This window comes from Nelusetta ayraudi, unplaced genomic scaffold (assembly GCF_046127955.1).
Source record: "Nelusetta ayraudi isolate G7.1 ecotype Tasmania unplaced genomic scaffold, CSIRO-AGI_Nayr_v1 ptg000011l, whole genome shotgun sequence".
In the NCBI taxonomy this organism is placed as follows: domain Eukaryota; kingdom Metazoa; phylum Chordata; class Actinopteri; order Tetraodontiformes; family Monacanthidae; genus Nelusetta; species Nelusetta ayraudi.
In genome coordinates, this window is record NW_027466061.1 from 25,980,001 (window position 1) to 26,000,000 (window position 20,000).

The 20,000-nt window shown below is 47.5% G+C and overlaps 4 protein-coding genes across 5 annotated transcripts in view; all 4 read left to right on the top strand.

Moving 5' to 3' along the window:
• The window catches only part of myo10 (myosin X), a 50,857-nt gene extending 50,349 nt beyond the window's left edge, over nucleotides 1-508 (top strand). The window contains exon 41 of the mRNA XM_076022244.1: nucleotides 1-508. This exon is cut by the window's left edge and continues 255 nt beyond it. The gene's annotated coding sequence lies outside the window, so the exon portion shown is untranslated.
• A 1,285-nt stretch (nucleotides 509-1,793) lies between these two features.
• On the top strand, nucleotides 1,794-8,935 carry LOC142884318 (GTPase IMAP family member 8-like). Its single transcript, XM_076019830.1, has 4 exons — nucleotides 1,794-1,880; nucleotides 2,727-3,674; nucleotides 4,469-4,528; nucleotides 7,475-8,935. Exons 1-4 carry the CDS (start codon nucleotides 1,865-1,867, stop codon nucleotides 8,422-8,424), a joined length of 1,974 nt encoding a protein of 657 aa, XP_075875945.1. The 5' UTR covers nucleotides 1,794-1,864; the 3' UTR covers nucleotides 8,425-8,935.
• Nucleotides 8,936-9,102: 167 nt separating this feature from the next.
• Nucleotides 9,103-14,422, top strand: znf622 (zinc finger protein 622). 2 transcript variants are annotated; one of them, XM_076022246.1, is made up of 7 exons: nucleotides 9,103-9,255; nucleotides 9,947-10,514; nucleotides 11,443-11,730; nucleotides 12,359-12,521; nucleotides 12,650-12,765; nucleotides 12,916-13,059; nucleotides 13,901-14,422. In XM_076022246.1, the coding sequence occupies exons 2-7, from the start codon at nucleotides 9,953-9,955 to the stop codon at nucleotides 14,029-14,031; spliced, it is 1,404 nt and encodes a 467-aa protein (XP_075878361.1). In that variant the 5' UTR covers nucleotides 9,103-9,255; nucleotides 9,947-9,952; the 3' UTR covers nucleotides 14,032-14,422. The 2 variants fall into 2 exon arrangements, with proteins under 2 accessions (XP_075878361.1, XP_075878360.1); XM_076022245.1 differs by having other exon boundaries at nucleotides 9,144-9,351.
• Nucleotides 14,423-15,702: 1,280 nt separating this feature from the next.
• The window catches only part of marchf11 (membrane-associated ring finger (C3HC4) 11), a 10,900-nt gene continuing 6,602 nt past the window's right edge, over nucleotides 15,703-20,000 (top strand). Inside the window, exon 1 of the mRNA XM_076022250.1 lies at nucleotides 15,703-18,176. Within this exon, the coding sequence (XP_075878365.1) occupies nucleotides 17,811-18,176 (366 nt within the window). The 5' untranslated portion in view covers nucleotides 15,703-17,810. The remainder of the gene's footprint in view (nucleotides 18,177-20,000) is intronic.

Sequence of the window (20,000 nt, forward strand, 5' to 3'; positions counted from 1 at the left end):
ACACGATCACCTGACGGGTCAGAATAGAGATCCCAATCAAGCTGGAAGGGACCAAACCACAATGGGCTTGAAATCCAAGCGACCGACCATCCAGGCCACAGGTCCACCCGCGTCAGCACAATCATGAGAATCAGCGTCCTGGAGCCGAGCTGAAGCACCGCAGAGCTCCGAGAGGAAGGGACTCCGCAGGGCTCTGTCACGCTGGAGAAACAACTGTGTTTTTCTTTTTTCTTCTTTTCAAGTATGAAGTGGTTTGCGTTTTGAATCCATGAACAGCTCAGGAAGCTCAACTCCAGTCGGTTCCACCAGCCAGTTAAAGCTCCGATGGTCAAGAGGTTCCTCCTCTCATCCTCAGAGTTTAAGATTTTCCAAAGCCTCCAGAACTGGAGGGGTGTGTGTGTGTGTGTGTGTGTGTGTGTGTGTGTGTGTGAGAGAGAGAGAGAGAGAGAGAGAGAGAGAGAGAGAGAGAGAGAGAGAGAGAGAGAGAGAGAGAGAGAGAGAGAGAGAGAGAGAGAGAGAGAGAGAGAGAGAGAGAGAGAGAGAGAGAGAGAGAGAGAGAGAGAGAGAGAGAGAGAGAGAGAGAGAGAGAGAGGTCTGTTTTTATTGCTGCACAATGTAAGAAACACAACTAAATGCCATGTTGGACACCAAAACGCCTCGACGTTATTCCACCTGCAGCCTTCATTTGTCTCAACTGCCTGAGACAATGGCACCCCCAGAGGAAGATATGAAAAGTGTCTGTGTTTCCCAGAATGTAAAAAAGGTAAAGGGCTGAAACAGCTTCCCTGCTCTTCTTCTTGTCACTAAACTGTGGCCACTCGAAGCATTTCAACCAGTCCTGACCTGCGACTGCACTGCTCACGCACACACACACACAAGTGCCTGTCTAACAAAGTGATGCCACTCCGGCGCCTGGTGGAGGTCAGTCAGGTCAAACTCCAGCAAACTCCTGCTTATTCAAATTTTGAATTACAAAAAAAAATATTGATAATAACTTGATGGAGATTTTTGTAAATAAGCAGAGAAGAGCTGATTCCACACAGCATTCAGGACACAAACAGCTAAAGGTTTCCACGTGACACTAAACTCCCTCCCCTGCCCGGGTCCTTCACTTCCTGGAGGCAAAAAAAAAAAAGTCAATTTATTATGGATATTTCTGAATATCGTGCAAGCAAAGCTTATTCTCTTCTCAAGCTCTGTCGCAAGAGAGCGTAAAGACTCACCAGAGTCCCACGTTCCACCTTGAGGATGTGGAAGAGGCTTCGTGCAGGGCCGGGGTGCCGACAGGAAGCGAAGGGTGGGCGACCTGCTGGAGGGACGGCAACATTCCTTGCACCTTTGGAGCTCCGCGGGCGGCAGATCCATCCGACAACGTGCAAACTTGCTCCGGGCACCTCGGCCGACCAGTCTTCACTCTGGTTTGGTCGCCACCCATTTCTCCTCCTGACCTCTACGATGTAAAGCAATCTGGCGATTTCTGCGATGGCGGTGGCTGTACATTTTATACCGTGTTGCTCCCCAACACTGACCCCCACCTGCAGAAGAGCAGACGTGGCAGGTCTTCCTCTGTGTGACTGGCTGCTTCTGACAATAAATGGGAATTTAAAGAAAAAGAAAAAGAATCTGCTGTTTTATTTCACACACTCGCAACACATAAAGTAACAAATTTATTACTTTAAATTTATTCAAATTTATTGAGTTGATAATTGAAAAACAACGTATAACCGGAACTCGGTGATGTGCTACCTCTCCAGTCCACTTATGGAGAGAGAGATAGTGGGAGGCGGGGCGGGGTTGGGCTGTCCGACCTGACTGTACAGACATTTTGTGCGCAGCCTGTCTCCAAACTGGGTTGAATGCAGCCATGGCCAGCAGTCACGGTGAGTTTTCAGCTGCTTCACGGCTCTTTTCTCAATTGATCTCTTTTGTAATGTTTTGACTGAAGACGAAATTGGATATGACAAGAAGTTTTGTGATTATTATACCAGTTGTCCGAGATTGTTTCTCTCTCTCTCTCTCTCTCTCTCTCTCTCTCTCTCTCTCTCTCTCTCTCTCTCTCTCTCTCTCTCTCTCTTTAATTCTTTCATTCCTTTTGTCCTACATGGCCTCTAGACAGCCGCAATTTTCCAATTTTACTGTCGTTTTTGGAGCAGTTCGAATGAAATACCTGGGTTTTAGACTACGCTGAAGTTGGCACCACATTCGCCGCAGTGCTTCTTAGGTTTCGATTCCACCTTCTTTTTTTTTAAATAAAATAAATTCCGCAATTTGACCGCTAGATGGCTGTGCTTACCCCAACACTTTTCAACATATAAAATTCAGCGAATCATTATGTTGAGGTGGATTTTTTTCCCCTCAAAATTATACAGTAGAAATTAACATGTGAGGTATCATTGTAAAGCCCGGGAGCTCTGCTATCACAATCAGTTGACATATTTCACGGGAAATCATTTTTGGTCTTTTTGGGGGACTCCAAAGTTGACAACTTTGCCATTAACATGATATTTTTCATTTTTTCAGGTGGATTATTTCAAAAACTATACAGTAGAAATGGACATGTGAGGTATCATTGTGAAAATAAAAAAAAATATTTCTCATGGCACCATTGCTACTGTGAAAGTGCTGCAGTCCATAGAAAACAAACAGAAGGGCAAACAGGGACTTTGAGGGACATCTCAATTCATGTTATGTGCTCTAATGTTGTCATGTTGTTGTTGTTGCTGCAGCAGCAGAACCAGGGCAGCTGATCTACAACAACAGCGAGCTGAGGCTCGTGTTGGTGGGGAAGACTGGATGTGGCAAGAGTCTCACAGGAAACACCATCCTGGGTCGAGACGAATTTCAGTCAAAGTTCTCCCCGGCACCTGTGACGCAGGACACTTCCATGAAGACGTGTAAGCGGGATGGACAGGAAGTGGTCGTCATCGACACCCCAGGTCTTTTTGACACCACAGTGGATGAGAGGACGACGGTCATGAACATCGCCCAGTGTATTGTCCTCGCCTCTCCCGGACCGCACGTCTTCCTCATCGTCATCAAGCTGAGCAGATTCACAGAGGAGGAGAAGCAGGCGGTGGAGAAGATTCAGCTGATCTTTGGCTCAGAGGCCGACAGGTACTGCTTGGTGCTCTTCACCCATGGTGACTGCCTTGAGGGAAGACCGATTGAGGATTTCCTGAAGGAGAGTCGGGACCTGCTGGAGGTGGTCGGCAGATGTAACGGCCGGTACCACGTCTTTAATAACAAGCTGAAGGACGACTCTCAGGTCCTGGAGCTGCTCCACAAGATCAGAGCCCTCACGGAGAAGAACGGTGGAGGACACTACACCAGCAAAATGTTCCAGCATACAGAGAAGAAGATCGAAGAGGACAAAGAACAAATCCTGAGAGAGCAGAAGGAGAAAAATGAGAGAGAGCTCCAGGAAATGGAGAGGAATGTCAGGGAAACTTTGGAGCTCAGGATTGGAGTTCCGGAGAACAGTCCAGAGTTTGCAATTGCTTGTCGACAAGAAATTCAAGCCAAAACTGAAGCGCTGCGATTAAGGCAGAGAAGGGATGCGAGGAAAGAAGCTATGAGTCGGTGGGAAAAAAATGATAGGCTCAAAACTCATCTTTTCAACGCTATTTCAGTACTTACACCAATAGCTTTACTTTTGATTGGCTTGGTTTTAAGACGCTGAAATACAATGATTTGATTGCTTCAATTAATCAACGACTTTGCTCATTTTATTGTTAATCACAATGTAACATTAAGCAACTGACTGATTCTGTTCCGTTAAAATCATTGAACCCTCACTGAGTTCTCGGTAGGGAGGTGGCGCTGTTGCTTAACACTATGTTATTCTAGAATCATGGGATTCATTCATTGTCAATAACATGACATTTTAAGAAACAAATTGACATAAAAAAAACCAAATGAGTAACTTTCTTTTGTCAAACCTGTTTGAAAAATACTCCCAAATAATAAGTGTATATATGTGTAATTAAGGTTTTTCAGAAAGTTGGGATTAATAAAAAAAAATGTTTCTTTTTTTTCTGAATATAGATGGTGTTTTTCACACTCCAGCAAAGCGGAAATGCACCGACAAAGTTGGTTGCCAAGCAATCTCGCAATCTCTGCGATGACGTGGTTGTCCGATGTGTCGAACACTTGAACACTGACCCCCACCTGCAGAAGAGCAGACGTGGCAGGTCTTCCTCTGTGTGACTGGCTGCTTCTGACAATAAATGGGAATTTAAAGAAAAAGAAAAAGAATCTGCTGTTTTATTTCACACACTTGCAACACATAAAGTAATAACAGTGTGTGTTGCAGACATTTGTGATTTGTCATTATTCAAATTTATTGAGTTGATAATTGAAAAACAACGTATAACCGGAACTCGGTGATGTGCTACCTCTCCAGTCCACTTATGGAGAGAGAGATAGTGGGAGGCGGGGCGGGGTTGGGCTGTCCGACCTGACTGTACAGACATTTTGTGCGCAGCCTGTCTCCAAACTGGGTTGAAAGCAGCCATGGCCAGCAGTCACGGTGAGTTTTCAGCTGCTTCACGGCTCTTTTCTCAATTGAACTCTTTAGTAATATCCGATGGTTGACTGAAGACGAAATTGGATATGACAAGAAGTTCTGTTTTTTTTTGTTTTTTTTTTTTTTTTTCAGTTGTCCTAGATCTCTCTTTCTCTCTCTCTCTCTCTCTCTCTCTCTCCCTCTCTCTCCCTCTCTCTCTCCCTACTTCCCCCTCGCTCCCTCTCTCTCTCTCTCTCACTCTCTCTCTCTGTCTCTCTCTCCCTCCCTCTCTCACTTTCTGTCTCACTCTCTCTCCCTCTCTCTCTCCCTCTCTCTCTGTCTCTCTCTCTCCCTCTCTCTCTCTCTCTCTCTCTCTCTCTCCCTACTTCCCCCTCGCTCCCTCTCTCTCTTTCTCGCTTCCTTTCTTTCTTCCTTTCGCCCTTTCTTTCTTTTGTCCGTTCTTTCTCTCTTTCTTTCTTTCTTTTAGCCCCAAACGTAGATAGCCGCAATTTTTCACTTTCACTTTCGTTTTTGGAGCAGTTTAAATGAGATGACACTGATTCAGCTCGAGATAGAAATATGTTTTTCCGTCTTCCTTGTGGTTCGTTATGTTTGCATTTAAGAGAACAGTTGTTCTTCACAGCCTCCTGACACATTCATGACAGGGGTGATATTCTGTTTTATTCGACTCATGCTATAAATTTTTCATCATTATTATTATTATTATTATTATTATTATTATTATTATTATTATTATTATTATTATTATTATTATTAATAATAATAATAATAATAATAATAATAATAATAATATTTATTTTACCACATGTGTATTTTATTGTTTTAAAGAATGGTCTCTCACAATGCATACAACAACATGTATCCCTTTAACATTTCAAGTAGTTATCCATCAAAGGTTAAGTGTGTAATTTTTGTAGATTTTGAGGAAGAAACAGCGACACCAATTGGTTACATCTTAGATTGCAGTGTCTTCACTCTCTCGACCCCCCTCCTAAGCTTGCCCGTGAGCCACGGTGGTCTGGGCACCCAAACCTGGATACCCAAACCACCTTCCTTCTTCTTCGTTGGTTAATTTGAAGACGCGAGCAGACAGTCTAATAAGGAAACACACTGTTCATTTTTTTCAGGTGGATTATTTCAAAAACTATACACTAGAAATGGACATGTGAGGTATCATTGTGAAAATAAAAAATATATATTTCTCATGGCACCATTGCTACTGTGAAAGTGCTGCAGTCCATGGAAAACAAACAGAAGGGCAAACAGGGACTTTGAGAGTGAACAAAACAAACACTCACATAGGAGTAAACTGAACCAAAACTTTTGAGTCGTGATACCTTCAAGACTGCAGTAACTTAACTGCACTGAGCTTCCTTAGAAATACAGCCGTGCAAGATGGCAGCTAGCTGGGAGCAAGATCCTTGATCTATTCTATCTGTATATATGAGAAGTGTTCTAAGGGCAGGAAAACTAAATAACTTTATTCTACTGTGAGTGTACACTTTCAATATTGTATTTATGAGCAGAATATTCAGTTTTTACCAATATAAAGATCATAAAGCAAGCCAAATATTACACAATGGACCTTTAACTCCCACCAAACCTAAATGGTTATGCCAAGAAAGAAAATCGTTACAAAAAAAATGCACTAAAAAATTAAACTAAAATAAAATGGAAGTAAATATAATAAAAGAAGTTAAAAATAAAAGTGAAAATAAAATAATTATTGCTCATGGTAAATAACCGGGTAGTTTTAAAGCTTTGCTCTTCTATATGCCATCTACTGAATGGAAGCGTTGTTCGGTTGTCAAAGTAGATCAATAAAGTATATATTTTTTATTATTATTATTAAGTATCCCACTTTTTATAGAATGTTTTGGTGGATCCTAACGGATCTTTTTCAGCTTCAGAAACACTTTTAATTTTTAATGCACGTAGCGCTTACAAAACACAGACTGGTTTCGGCCACGTCTTCCTCAGTGTGTGCCCTGAAACAAGAAGTGAAACTATTATAATGCACTTTCTTTTGTTGTTGTTTTTCTATTTGTGTAATTTCTATTTACTTATTCTTGGGTATAACTGAATTTATCTAATATCTGTTATTTCAAAGTTGTTGTTTTTTCTGTACAACTTTACATTGTTGATTAATTGATTGACTACTGCTGTGAGTGTGTTGGTTATTTAAATGCATCACTTCCTGTTGGGTACACAATGAGGAAGAAGTTATCAAAAGCGTGATGTGCATTAACAAGTTTTCTGAGTTGAGAAGGTCATGAGTGCTGCTGGCCTTTCTTCTTTTTTCTTAAGTGCAATATTTGGCCATGCACCTCTTGTTTTTTTATCTTTCGACATTTTGTGGAGAGTGCATGTTTTTTCTTTGGTTAGTATTAAATATGACACTAACCTTCAGTGCTGAAAATAAAAGCTGATTAGCTGGTTCTGGGCCTTCGGTTTTTGCGAAAGGAATCTAGGAGCGTGGGAAGGTCGGGGGCCAAGTCTTGATGCTAGTGACAGTTGAGAAGGCCAAATCTCACACGATGTTGTCCTCCACACCTGCCAGCACCACTGTGGCTGAGCTCAATCTATTGTGAGACGGTAAAGGTGAAGCAACGTCCTGCTGGTTCTGCTGCTTTCTTGCCACTGACATTCAGAGTTTGTTGATTCCTGTTGGCAAATGAACCGGAGAATCTATTTATATTCATTTCTTGATGGGCCAGTTTGACATCAAGTCTCTGCCCTTGGTTACAGTCTGGGCTCCTTGCCGAGCGCCGCAGTCCATGGAGAACAAACAGAAGGACAAACAAGGACTTTGAACCTAAACCTTTGAGTCGTGATACCTCCGAAACACTGCAATAACTTCACTTTTACTCAGAGTTTTAAATTATCAGAACCTTCATCTCAATTCATGTTATGTGCTCTAATGTTGTCATGTTGTTGTGGTTGCTGCAGCAGCAGAACCAGGGCAGCTGATCTACAACAACAGCGAGCTGAGGCTCGTGTTGGTGGGGAAGACTGGATGTGGCAAGAGTCTCACAGGAAACACCATCCTGGGTCGAGACGAATTTCAGTCAAAGTTCTCCCCGGCACCTGTGACGCAGGACACTTCCATGAAGACGTGTAAGCGGGATGGACAGGAAGTGGTTGTCATCGACACCCCAGGTCTGTTTGACCCCATAGTGGATGAGAGGACGACGGTCATGAACATCGCCCAGTGTGTTGTCCTCGCCTCTCCCGGACCGCACGTCTTCCTCATTGTCATCCAACTGAGCAGATTCACAAAGGAGGAGAAGCAGGCGGTGGAGAAGATTCAGCTGATCTTTGGCTCAGAGGCCGACAGGTACTGCTTGGTGCTCTTCACCCATGGTGACTGCCTTGAGGGAAGACCGATTGAGGATTTCCTGAAGGAGAGTCGGGACCTGCAGGAGGTGGTCGGCAGATGTAACGGCCGGTACCACGTCTTTAATAACAAGCTGAAGGACGACTCTCAGGTCCTGGAGCTGCTCCACAAGATCAGAGCCCTCACGGAGAAGAACGGAGGAGGACACTACACCAGCGAAATGTTCCAGCATACAGAGAAGATGATCGAAGGGAAGACGGAACAAATCCTGAGAGAGCAGAAGGAGAAAAATGAGAGAGAGCTCCAGGAAATGGAGAGGAATGTCAGGGAAACTTTGGAGCTCAGGATTGGAGTTCCGGAGAACAGTCCAGAGTTTGTAATTGCTTGTCAACAAGAAATTCAAACGAGAACTGAAGTGGTGAGATCAAGGCAGGGTAGGAATGCGAGGCATGAAGCTATAATTAGGTGGGAAAATATTGATGAGCTGGCAACTCGTCTTATTGATTTGATTAAAGCAATTACACCAATAGTTTTAGCTCTTATTAAGTTGGCAAAACCCTGAAATACAATGATTTGATTGTTTCATGTAATCAACGACTTTGCTCATTTTATTGTTAATCACAATGTAACATTAAGCAACTGATTGATTCTGTTCTGTTAAACTCATTGAACCATCACTGAGTTCTCGGTAGGGAGGTGGCGCTGTTGCTTAACACTATGTTATTCTAGAATCATGGGATTCATTCATTGTCAATAACATGAAATTTTAAGAAATAAATTGACATTCAACATTAAAAAAAGAAAAAAAAAGAAAAGCCAAATGAATTACTTTCTTTTGTCAAACCTGTTTTAAAAAATATCTCTATATCTTCTCAGTAAGTGGCTGGTGGTTATAAACTCCCAAATAATAAGAAAACTAGAAGTCAATTAAAGTGAGACATACAACATTAAACCAAACATTAAAGATAATGGGAAAACATCCATCTGGGCTTTGAAAATGTGGAAAGAATATGGAAACAAAACAACATGTTAAATGTAACTGAAAAATATATGATAAACAGAGAACAGTTGAAGGGAAAGTAGTGTAGAAATTACTAGTTTGAAATGTGAGTAATTTTGAAAAGGAATGTATGTATATATGAAGTTTTTAAGTTTTTAAAGAAGAAATTTGTTTTATTTCTTTCTGAATATAGATAAACGGGGCGCTAGATACTCTATTTCACATTCCAGCACAGTAGGTGGCGGTAATGTACCGACGATGAAGTTGGTTGCCACCCGCCCCAAACAAAGACGAAGAAGAAATCCGGACGTCGCCCTCGTGCGTTGAACTGTAGTCGGCTGTTTTTTAAAACGATAACAACAAAACAAATTTATTGGAGTTGTCAGTTCACAAGTGAGTAGAGATCACTCAACTTACGATCTCAGTTGTCCGCAGCGGGATCGTCTCCTGCTCAGACTTTCAGCCTTCGACGGCAGGTGTTTACGTAAGGTGAGGAGGTGATGGCTAGCTGGTGTTAGCATAGTTAGCTTTATCCCAGACTGACGCATTTTGAAGTCAAAAGTATTTTATCTAACGCAGAGTCAGAGTCCCACGGAACACTTTCGGTTAGCGTTGACTTTCCCGACGGCGGTTAGCTATTCTTAACCGGCCAGGCTAGGCCAGGTTAAACGAGGCGACTTGGTCAAACGTGGTGTCACACACGTTTTGAAACTATAACGCTGAAAGGACCCTTGTATCTTATGGATTATTATTTATTTATTGTCAAACAAAACGTTCCCCCTGTGTCACTGGAACACGTCAGTTTTCATTTACGAAACCATCACACTTTTTCTTGTTCCGTGAAATCTTGAAACGTAGACCATCCGAGCCATTGGTCAAACTGAGTTCAACACACTGATTGTTGATAAATATCGTTCAGACCTCGTCGTCGTCGTCGTCCTGCTACTTGCAGCATTCTTGGCGTTATTATTCTATTTATTGTCCTTCCTGTATGATAGGAATGCATTGTAGAATTTGTTTGATTGACATGATCATTTTTATTTTGTTCATTGTTTTCTGTGGGAACCCTCCACCTTCTCTCCAGGTCGCCATGGCCTCCTACACCTGCATCAGCTGCCGCGTGGCCTTCACAGATGGCGAGGTGCAGCGGGCGCACTACAAGACCGACTGGCACCGCTACAACCTGAAGAGGAAGGTGGCCGACATGCCCCCGGTCACTGCAGAGAACTTCCAGGAGCGTGTCCTGGCACAGCGGGCCGCCGCCGAGCAGCATCTCAGCGAGGCGGCGGCTCACGAAAGCTGCGCCGTCTGCAACAAGACCTTCTCCACTCCCAACGCCCACCAGAACCACCTGCAGTCCCACAAGCACCAGCAGGCCGAGCGGCAGGCCCTGCTCGCCGCCCAGAGGCAGGTGGAGAAGATGAACGAGAAGAACCTGGAGAAGGGACTCGGCAAGGAGAAAGTGGACCACGACGCCAGGAACGAGGCCCTGCAGCAGGTCCTGAAGGAGCAGCAGAAGCCGAGCCCAGCCAAGCGGGACAGGGCCGGGTCGTCGGATGGAGGTCAGAGGACGGAGAAGCCTCCCAGGGTGGTGTGGCTGGAGGAGCAGGCCAGGAGGCGGCGGAAGGACGACGGTTCCACGGCCGCGGAAGGTGACTAAACTATTTTTTTTGTTGTAGTAAATGTCTGAATTTGATTGGTCGAAACCTTTCATTGCTTTTGTTCCTAAGTGTCGTCAGCTTTTGCTTTCAATACCTCAGTTAGCCGCGGCAGCGCTGGGTATCGCTTCATCTCAGAGAGGAGGAATTGTTTTGAATTGATTTGTTTTATTCGTGACCTTTAACAGCAGCTGCCTGCAAAACTGACTGAAATCCAAAAGCTTGAGTGCATGGGGAATAGAATAGAATGGTTGTCACTGTGACATGCACAAGTAAATAATAATAATAAAAAAAGACAGTTAGTACATAAAAGAAACATTAAAACTGCAACAATAAAAACCCTAAGCAACAAGTGCTTAGGGAAGTGCTGCAGCATGTCGGGCCATAGCTACTCCGTCCTCCGTTGATGTGTTTGTCCTGTGTGCAAACTGGTGCGAGTCTGGCCGGACTGATGCTATGTGGCCCTGGACCAGCTTTTCAAAGCATGCCATCACCGCCGAGGTGAGAGCGACTGGCTGGCAGTTGTTGAGAGATGTGACGTTTCCTCGGGGGTGACGGTGGAGGACTTCAGGCAGGGTGGGTCAGCTGACCGGGCCAGTCGCCGGTTGAAAATCCTTGTGCAGATTCCAGCCAGCTGGTCTGCGCAGCCGCAGCAACATAAGTCCAGATTTGCTATCAGGTCCAGCTGCCTTCCTTGGGTGCACGGCCCGCAGTGTGCGTCTCACCTCATGCCCTGTGGGGGTGAAGCTGCAGAGGACAGTCAATAGATTCACCAACAATTGTCAGACTTTACTGCATGACTACACTTTTTTTTTTTTTAAACAAAAGCTCCCATATTCTCACAGAGCAAATGATAAAACAGGAGGAAGCTCCGCCTCTTTTTCTCACGGCTCTCCCCCCCCCCACACCTGTTTTGATCAAGATCTTGCAGAGGAGTGGGAGGATGTCGAGAGTGAGGAGGAAGAGGAGGAGGAGGAGATGGACGAGGACGAAGATGAGACCATGGAGCAGGATGACGGTGACCCGGCGGCCCAGTCGGACCCCCGGCCCGCCGCCCTGCCGGGCTCCATCCCCATCACTGACTGCCTATTCTGCTCCCACCACTCCAAGTCACTGATGAAGAACCTGAGTCACATGACCGAAGTCCACAGCTTCTTCATCCCCGACGTGGAGTTCCTCGTTGACCTGAAGGGCTTGATCTGCTACCTGGGTGAGCCGCCGCTGCCACTGCTCCTCTTCCTCCTCCTATTCACAGTCCTTCTCCTCCTCCTCTACCTCCTTCTCCTCTTCCTCCTTGCTGCCTCCTCCTTCCCCATCCACCTCCTCCTCCTTCCCCTCTACCTCCTCCCCCTCTACCTTCTCCTCTTCCTCCTTGCCGCCTCCTCCTTCCCCATCCACCTCCTCCTCCACCTCCTTTCTCCCCCTCCTCCTCCTTGTCCTTCTCTTCCTCCTCCTCCCCACTTCCTCTTTCTCCTTCTCCTCTTTCTCTTCCTCCTTGCCTCCTCCCCCTCCCCCATGTACCTCCTCATCTTCCTCCTTCTTTCCACTTCCTCCTCCTCCACCTCTTCTTTTTTCCTCCTCCTCTTCGTCCCCCTTCCTCTCATCGTCCTCCATCTCTCCCTCCCCTCCGCTTCCTCTTCCTCCCCCTCCTTCCCGTCCTCCTCCTCCACCACCTCGCCCCTCCCCATCCACCACCACCTCCTCCTCCTCTTCCCCCTTCCTCTCATCGTCCTCCTCCACCTCCCTTTTCTCTCCCTCCTCCTCCTCCTTCTCCTATGAGTGTCTGGAAGGACCATCGTCCTTATTTACATCTCCTGTCCTCCCATCGGCTGTTTCAGGGGAGAAAGTGGGTGCGGGGAACGTGTGCCTGTGGTGCAACGAGAAGGGCCGCTCCTTCTACTCGGCCGAGGCCGTCCAGAGTCACATGACCGACAAAAGCCACTGCAAGCTCTTCACAGACGCCGACGCGGCGCTGGAGTTTGCCGACTTCTACGACTTCAGGTGGGAAACTGAGGGGGAAATCGTTGGTCTTAGTTCAGCGTGTGGTTTTTATTAAAAAAAAAAAAAAAAAAAAAAACGAATTTAAATTCACCTTCCCCCCACCCGACTGTCTTTTGCTGCGCCAACAGGAGCAGCTACCCCGACAGGAAGGAGGGCGAGGACGCCGGCACGGCAGACGAGGAGCTTCCCGACGACAAGACGCTGGAGTACGACGACGAGACGCTGGAGCTGACCCTCCCCTCAGGTGACCGCGCTGCAGTCCTCCAACTCTGAACGCAAAGCTGCCAGACACACAACATCTTGACCCGCAGCCCTGGAGTCAGCAGTGTCAACTGAAAGCCTTTCACCTCCTGGCGTCTTTGTTCCCTCCCCCCCACCCCCCCTTCCCCTGCAGGAGCCAAGATCGGCCACCGCTCCCTCATGAGGTACTACAAGCAGCGGTTCGGCACCCAGCGGGCTGTGGCGCTGCACCACAACCGGAACGCCGTGGGCCGAGTCCTGCGACAGTACCGGGCGCTGGGCTGGGCGGGAGTCGGAGGTAAGACCCGGGACGCCACCAGCCAATGAAAGTGGACATGTGTGGAACTTTTGGAGCAGACTCCCGCACATCAGAAGCCCCATGTCGTACAGACGCAGTGATTGGCTGCGCTAGTGGCGTCGCCCTGTTGATGTTTCACTTCATGAGTTCCAAACGTTCATCCAGTTGTCAGGGCAGAAGAATCTGGAATCTGTAAAATCATTTAGTTGGGTTATTATTATTATTATTATTATTATCATTATCATTATCATTATCATTATTATTATTATTATCATTATTATTATCATTATCATTATCATTATCATTATTATCATTATCATTATTATCATCATTATTATTATTATTATCATCACCATCATATATGATGCTGTTTTCGAGTACTTTTAAAGTCTCACTTAAGAGAGAATGGGTCTTATATATTTGTGTGACACTCTGCTGCTGATGCAGCGCTCTGAGTCCAGAATAAGGTTTTGGAGGTTTTAATGAATTGAAACGGCTCCTACAGAGCCTCTCCGGTCACACTCGCAAAGATCGTTAACGTGCAAACTGTTTGCGAAGTTGTAACAAAAGCAGTCAAACAAACAAAAGCAGATCTGGCCCTAATATATCTTACGGTGACTGTCTATGGTGCCCATGTGAGCCCAAACTCCCCTAACACCACGGCAACCAGACCAGACAAATAGAAACCGGGATGACTGATGGCAAAACCCAGTGTGGCTCCTACAATATACATACATACACTTCTGCTCTGTGAATAGAAAGGGCGCCCCCTTCTGTCATGCCTGTGTGGTTGTAGCAGCTGTGCTAAGTGAGGGTGTTCTCCCTGCTCTGTGTCTGGCAGGCGTTGGCTTCCAGCAGAAGCAGCGGGACATGCAGTACGTCCAGATGATGAAGTCCAAGTGGATGCTGAAGATGGGGATGAGCCACAACACCACCAGACAGAAGCACTTCAGGGCCCAAGTCATGTTCTAGCCTCGGGTGGGACCCATGGGATTCCTCCTACTCTTCTTCTTCTTCTTCTTCTCATTCGTGTGACCTGGAGTCCGGAACAGGATGCAGAGTTCAGCAGAGTGACGCAGTCACGCCGGCAGTGATGTGGCAAAGAGTCGAAAAGCTCCGGCGGGATTCGAGCTTCGCTTGCAGAAAATCAGCGCGCGAGACGTCGCATCGCATCGCGTCGTAAATCGGTCAGAAATCAACGTCGAGCAGAAATCAACGCAGAGCGACGAACTGATTTTTATCACGTCTTCAGACTGGAAGGATCCAGTGAAAGCTGCTCCAAGTCATTCTGCTGCGTTGCAGCCAACATGTGATTTTACCGCTTAGGGAATACACAACAACAAATAAAAGAGTTTCATATTTATTCCGTTTACAGCTTGTCTTCATTTTGATTTTGATCATATTATTGATCAATTCAATGACTTCCTTCAAATTTTTGTAATTCCCCTTATTGCACACGGCACCACAAATGCGTTTCAAAAGGGCACTTGTGGTTGTCTATAAACAGGGCTAGCTGACATTGGTCAGAGCAGGAAGAAATGAAGCCAGCGCTAAGTCAACGCTGAGGTCTCTGCGGTTCCTTCCTTCCACAGCCGCAGAGGACACAGCCTTGACGTCAAGAGTCCATCCAGAGAGCTCTGCTGCAGCAGATCACTTCCTGTGTGACGGTCTGAGGAGTGGACCAAACTCTCACCCGGATAATAAAGGCTCAGGTACCGTGCAGAATCCTCAATCAGATGGGGGATGTATCTTGCTCATCCTCCAACTTCCATCAGGTTTTTTTCTCATTGATGAAATATAAAACATAACTTCTTCTTTAATAACAGCCTCCAGGGGGAGCCGACTCACTGCTGAATTTGAGTTCTGGTTGTCACAGAGCTGACGTCAACCTGACCTGCAGGTAAGATGAGCCACTAAGCTAGGTAGCTAGCCAGCTGGCCTGCCAGATGCTCCTGATATCATACAGCCAAAGTTGCAATTACAGACGTCGGATTTTATTTAGTTTAATCTTCAGGCCAGACAGACGGAAGACGCGCTAAGAAGGTCCTCAGTTTCTCAGTCAAGCACCGGGGATCCACTTGGTAACGGCTTGATGTGAGTGCTGATGGTGGGCAGAGTTTAACTACAGCATCTTCACAGCCAGTCGGCAGGGATTGGATTTGTCGTCCTCTCCTTCATCGTACTTCAGTTCACATCCGTCACTCATCGATAACTTTCGGGCCGTGTGCGGATGATGTCATCAGAAGCTGGGGGCTTTCAACAGGACACTGAGTCTCCACCTCCTCCTCGTTAATGAGGAGCTCGCCCCACCAGTTTGTTCCGGCCTCCGCTCCCTCTCCAGACGGCTCTCCACTTCCTCTCCCAGTGCAGAGTGCTTGTGGTGCAATGGTTTTGGGGGTTTCTGCCCAGTGTTTGACACTCCACCATGGGAGGTGGGGGGCCGTGGAGGTGGAGATGTGGCTTGCAGATGGAAGAAGGGAAGGAAGGAGATGAAGGGAAGTGCGACAGTTTGCTGGGGGACGTTAAGCTGGACTGGAGAGGCTGCTCATCAGAATTAGATGATGTAAACATCTATGTGTCTAATGAAGCTATAGAGTTTAGATTAAAAATGAAATACTGAAACAATTGGTAACTGGCATTTTAGCGAAGCTTGTGGCTATAAATAGAATCAATCAAAATGATCATTAATTAAAAGACAACAGAATTATGCTAACATTTTCTGGGCAACCTGACCTCACCATGCCAGCCTGAAGATGTTATGGGATGGACTCAAGATTCTGGACCATGAGGTAAAAATTTTCAGAGCTAGCACATCTCAGTGCTCCCCCCCCCCAAAACAAAAAAGCTCTTGAGCCAGGGCCCGGTCTCCATGCGAGCCCTGGGGACCTGCTATTGATCGGTGCCTCCTAGGTAGTGATTGGACATGAGTGGATCATTTCCTTCGCTGCATTAGAGTCCATTACTGACCCGCTCGCCGGAAAGACTGAGACATCCTCAAAAAAAAAAAAGAGAAAAGGATGAGAATCGTCTTGGAGAGTCGCTTGGCTCGTCATCGTCATGTCCACACGCAGGCTGATGAGAAACACAAGGTTAGAGTTTCACTGGGGATACAGTCCATTTTCATTATTGCTGCAATCATTAAATGCTAAAAGGTTCGGGACCCTGCTGGCTGGGAAGGGAACCTGAGGGGGTTCTGGAACCAGTCAGTCCTGGATTTCATTTTGACGGTATGGTTGCCATGGTTGACATGATGAGTGAACGCCATTTTTCTTCCTTCGTTCTACCCGTTTATCAAGTTTACACACATATTTTCAAGCAGACGTCCCTGCAGTCAGCTGGTCGATTTGTGTGATTCACCGATGGGCGCTTCACAGGAACAAAATTACTTTTAATGAGATGCTGGACTGGGAGAGTTCAACAGCTCAGTTTCCCTCTTAGGAGGACCCACTCCAGGAGTGGGCAAACTTTTTGACTCAAAGGTCACAATGGTTTGTAAAATTTGACAGAGGTGCCGGAGCAGGAGCAGGTGGATGGAGTGTTTTGGTGACCCACCTCACAGGACAAAAAATATATATTATGGGACAAGTGGAAAACGTGCTTTAATGCCTATTGAAAATGAACAAAAGCATTGCAACAAAATACGTGTCTTTGAAACGCCACTGCAATTAGCGCTTTATTGAAATGACTCTTAAAACGCTGAAATAATGGATGAAATACAGCCATTTTATTACTTGCTTACTATTAATATAATTTCTTCAAATTCTGCAGGCCAGGTTAAAAAGCTAAAAGGGCTGCATGTGGCCCCTGGGCCGTAGTTTAACCATGCCTGCTCTGATCTAGCCATATCTTTCATTCTCATGCAGTGCTAGGCTGTAAACAGGGGGCTAAATGTACTGGGTACCTAGAGAGGTCGGTGGATCAGTGGCGGTGGTGGGGGTGACGCTGCTCCACTGATTCCAGGGTGAAAAGAAACAGAGCCTTGAAGAAGGTTGCAGGGCGGAGCAAATGAGAGGAAGGGCCGAGACCTTTAATGAAAGATGAAAACCACAGAAGAAGATGCTGACCCCCCCCCACCCCCAGGCAGCAGCAGCAGCAGCAGCAGCAGCAGCAGCAGCAGCAGCTCCACCCCTAGTGCTGATGCTGCTGTGGTGACCCAGCAGGGTGCTTGAGGGTCGCCGCGCTCCGCCACATCGCCCCTCCCCCTTCCGCTGTGCGGGAGAAGGGCGTGCGTACGTGCGTGCGTGGGTCTGGAAGCGTGGCCTCCACCGCATTAATGGGATAATGATGTGATTGATCGCTCGTCCCTCCGGGAGGGGGAGAGGGAGTGAGGTGGAGGGGGCGCTGCTCTGCGCTTCCTGACAGCGTCACAGTGGTCAGCCGAGCCGTGCCGTGCCGAGCCGAGCCGCGGCCCAGTCGGGACGGATTCTGGAATCAAGCCGGCAGGGCGGGAGGTCCAACCCGGATTTAGTCCAGTCTAGTGCAGGGGGCGTACGGGGAGTCTGGCCGCCCTGTGACGGAGGAGGAGGGGGAGGAGGAGGAGGAGGAGGAGGAGGAAGCGGAGTGCCGGTGCGATGTGTGGAGGCTGCGCGGAGATGCTGCCCCGGTCTCCGGAGCAGCTGAGGCGGGTCCAGCCCACCGACAAGCCGGAGCGCTGATGCGGAGCTGCATCACGTCCGCGTCGCTTCATAGGTGCGTGCGTATGCTGGGCCACCGGGCGGCATCTATGCGATTGTGTGTCGACTTCTCACGCCATGATGAGCACAGAGCAGGCGGAGGAGGGCGCCGCCGCCGCCGGGAGCCACCACCGCCACACCTGGGCCGAGGGCGCCGCGCTCGGCTGTCAAGGACGTCCGCAGCCCGGGGGGCTGGAGGTGGAGAAGGAGCAGGAGGAGGAGGAGGTCGGGCTCCCAGGGGAGGAGGGCCGGGAGGCCGCCTGCTGCGGAGAAGCGTGCGGCGGGGGCGTGGAGGATGACGCGGGGCCTTTCTCCGGGGAGGAGGGGGGTGAGGAAGAGGAGGACGGCGGCGCGTGCAAGGCGCCCGTCATGCACTCCAACTGCAGCAGCGACACGTGCATCCCCACCCCCAGCTGCCGGATCTGCTTCCAAGGCGCCGAGCAGGTACGTGCACTATTCGCGCACGCGCACGCGCACATTCAGTAAAGCTCAACCTCAGTCACCCTGGCTGAGAGTTTCTGTCGGTTCGTCAATAACTTCACACACACACACACACACACACGCACACACACACACAGACACACAGCAGAGAAGATGCAACCTGTTTGCGGCTCACCTACACTTCAGCACCACGGATAGCGACCACAACAGGAGGCAGGGAGGAAGGGAGGGGTCACCTGACGGCTGATTCAAAAGTGACGTCAGGTTCACGCGCAGACGTTCAGTTTTGTCGTGATGTTTGGCAGCAGGTTAATATTCTGCGGTGGCCTGCAGGGAGTCCGGCTTCACTACATGTGAAGAGGAAGGATGTGGGTTCTGTCAAACTGTGCAAGAAAAGTCCCATGCTTTCTCAAAAAGAACAAAAAACAAAAAAACATGTCCACCTGGAAATGTCACTTCAGCGACCTTAGCAGTTGATTATCTGTGACGAAATCGATGCAAATGGAACTTGACCTGCTGACTTTATGATTATTTCCCAAGTGTTGTATTTACCAAAAAAAAACTTGAGGATGAGTTACATATCAGCATGGGCATAGACTATAGACATGCAGTAAGTACACAACACTTAAAATCAAAACATAGACAAGGGACAAGAATTCTTAAGAGGATTTGGAAGAGAGGGTGTTATAGAGCAATTTTTCATTTTCTTATGTTTATCAAATTTTAAACCTTGAGCTAGCAGGTGGACAGCGGGAGCGAAGCGTCATCGGGGCGGCATCGAGTCAGGAACACGATTCCCAGCTCAAGGGAGTCAGTCACTTCTGAACTCTACAGGCCCACTTGTGTGGATTGATGCGCAGAGAAAGTTAGTCCCTCCAATCAGCTGCTGCCAACCAGGTGTGTGTGTGTGTGTGTGTGTGTGTGTGTGTGTGTGTGTGTGTGTGTGTGTGTGTTTAATGTCCAATCAGCAGCTCAGGATTTCTGCTGTTTGCTGTTTGTGTCTCTCTGCCACCAGGAGACACAAACTGCACTGGAGAGGAGACACTCCTCACGAATGATTGGCACTAAACTATTAAACGAGTCAGAACCACTAACTAACTATCTAAACATTCTGACTCCAGTTTCATGGAGTTAATAATTCTGTTAAACCTCAGGTAGCAGCCTACTGACGTTACATGTAGAAAATGTGTAACTTGGCAGCAGGTCTGCTGAGTCTTGCACTGGCATCACAACACTGACTGCGTGTCCGAGTCGTCGTGCGGTAAAAGGCACATCAACGGTCAAGTCATGTGAGACATGACGACCGTGACAGGAGGAAGCGGTTCCTGTGACCCCTCCCCTCTCCCCTCCCCTCCTCCCCCCCCCCCCCCCCCCCCCGGCCTCTGAAACCCGACGCTCACACGGTGACGGCCAAGCCTGGCTGAGAAGGGGCGGAGCCAAGCTGCTCAGGGGCCTAAGTGAATATCCTGTCTGGTGAATGTGGGCTCCAGCCGATTAGCCCGACTAATCTAATCGCCCCGCCTCCGGGTCGGCACGCCTATTGGATTTGTAGGCGAGTCCGCAGGCTGCGGCCGCTCAAAGAAAACTGGACGGTTCAAGTTTTTTTTGGTCGTCTGAGCTTCGAAGGTGCGAACGGATGGAACTCATTCACACAACGGCGAAGAGAAGTGGCTCCGTCATCCGTCACTGTGGAAACTGAGGGACTTGAACGCAGTGGTTGAAGACGAGCAACAGTGACCCAACCAGATGTTTCCTCAATCCTTAGACAATATCCATCTGTAAGGATCCCAAAGAATGTCAGAGAAAGGTGCTACCCATAATGTGATT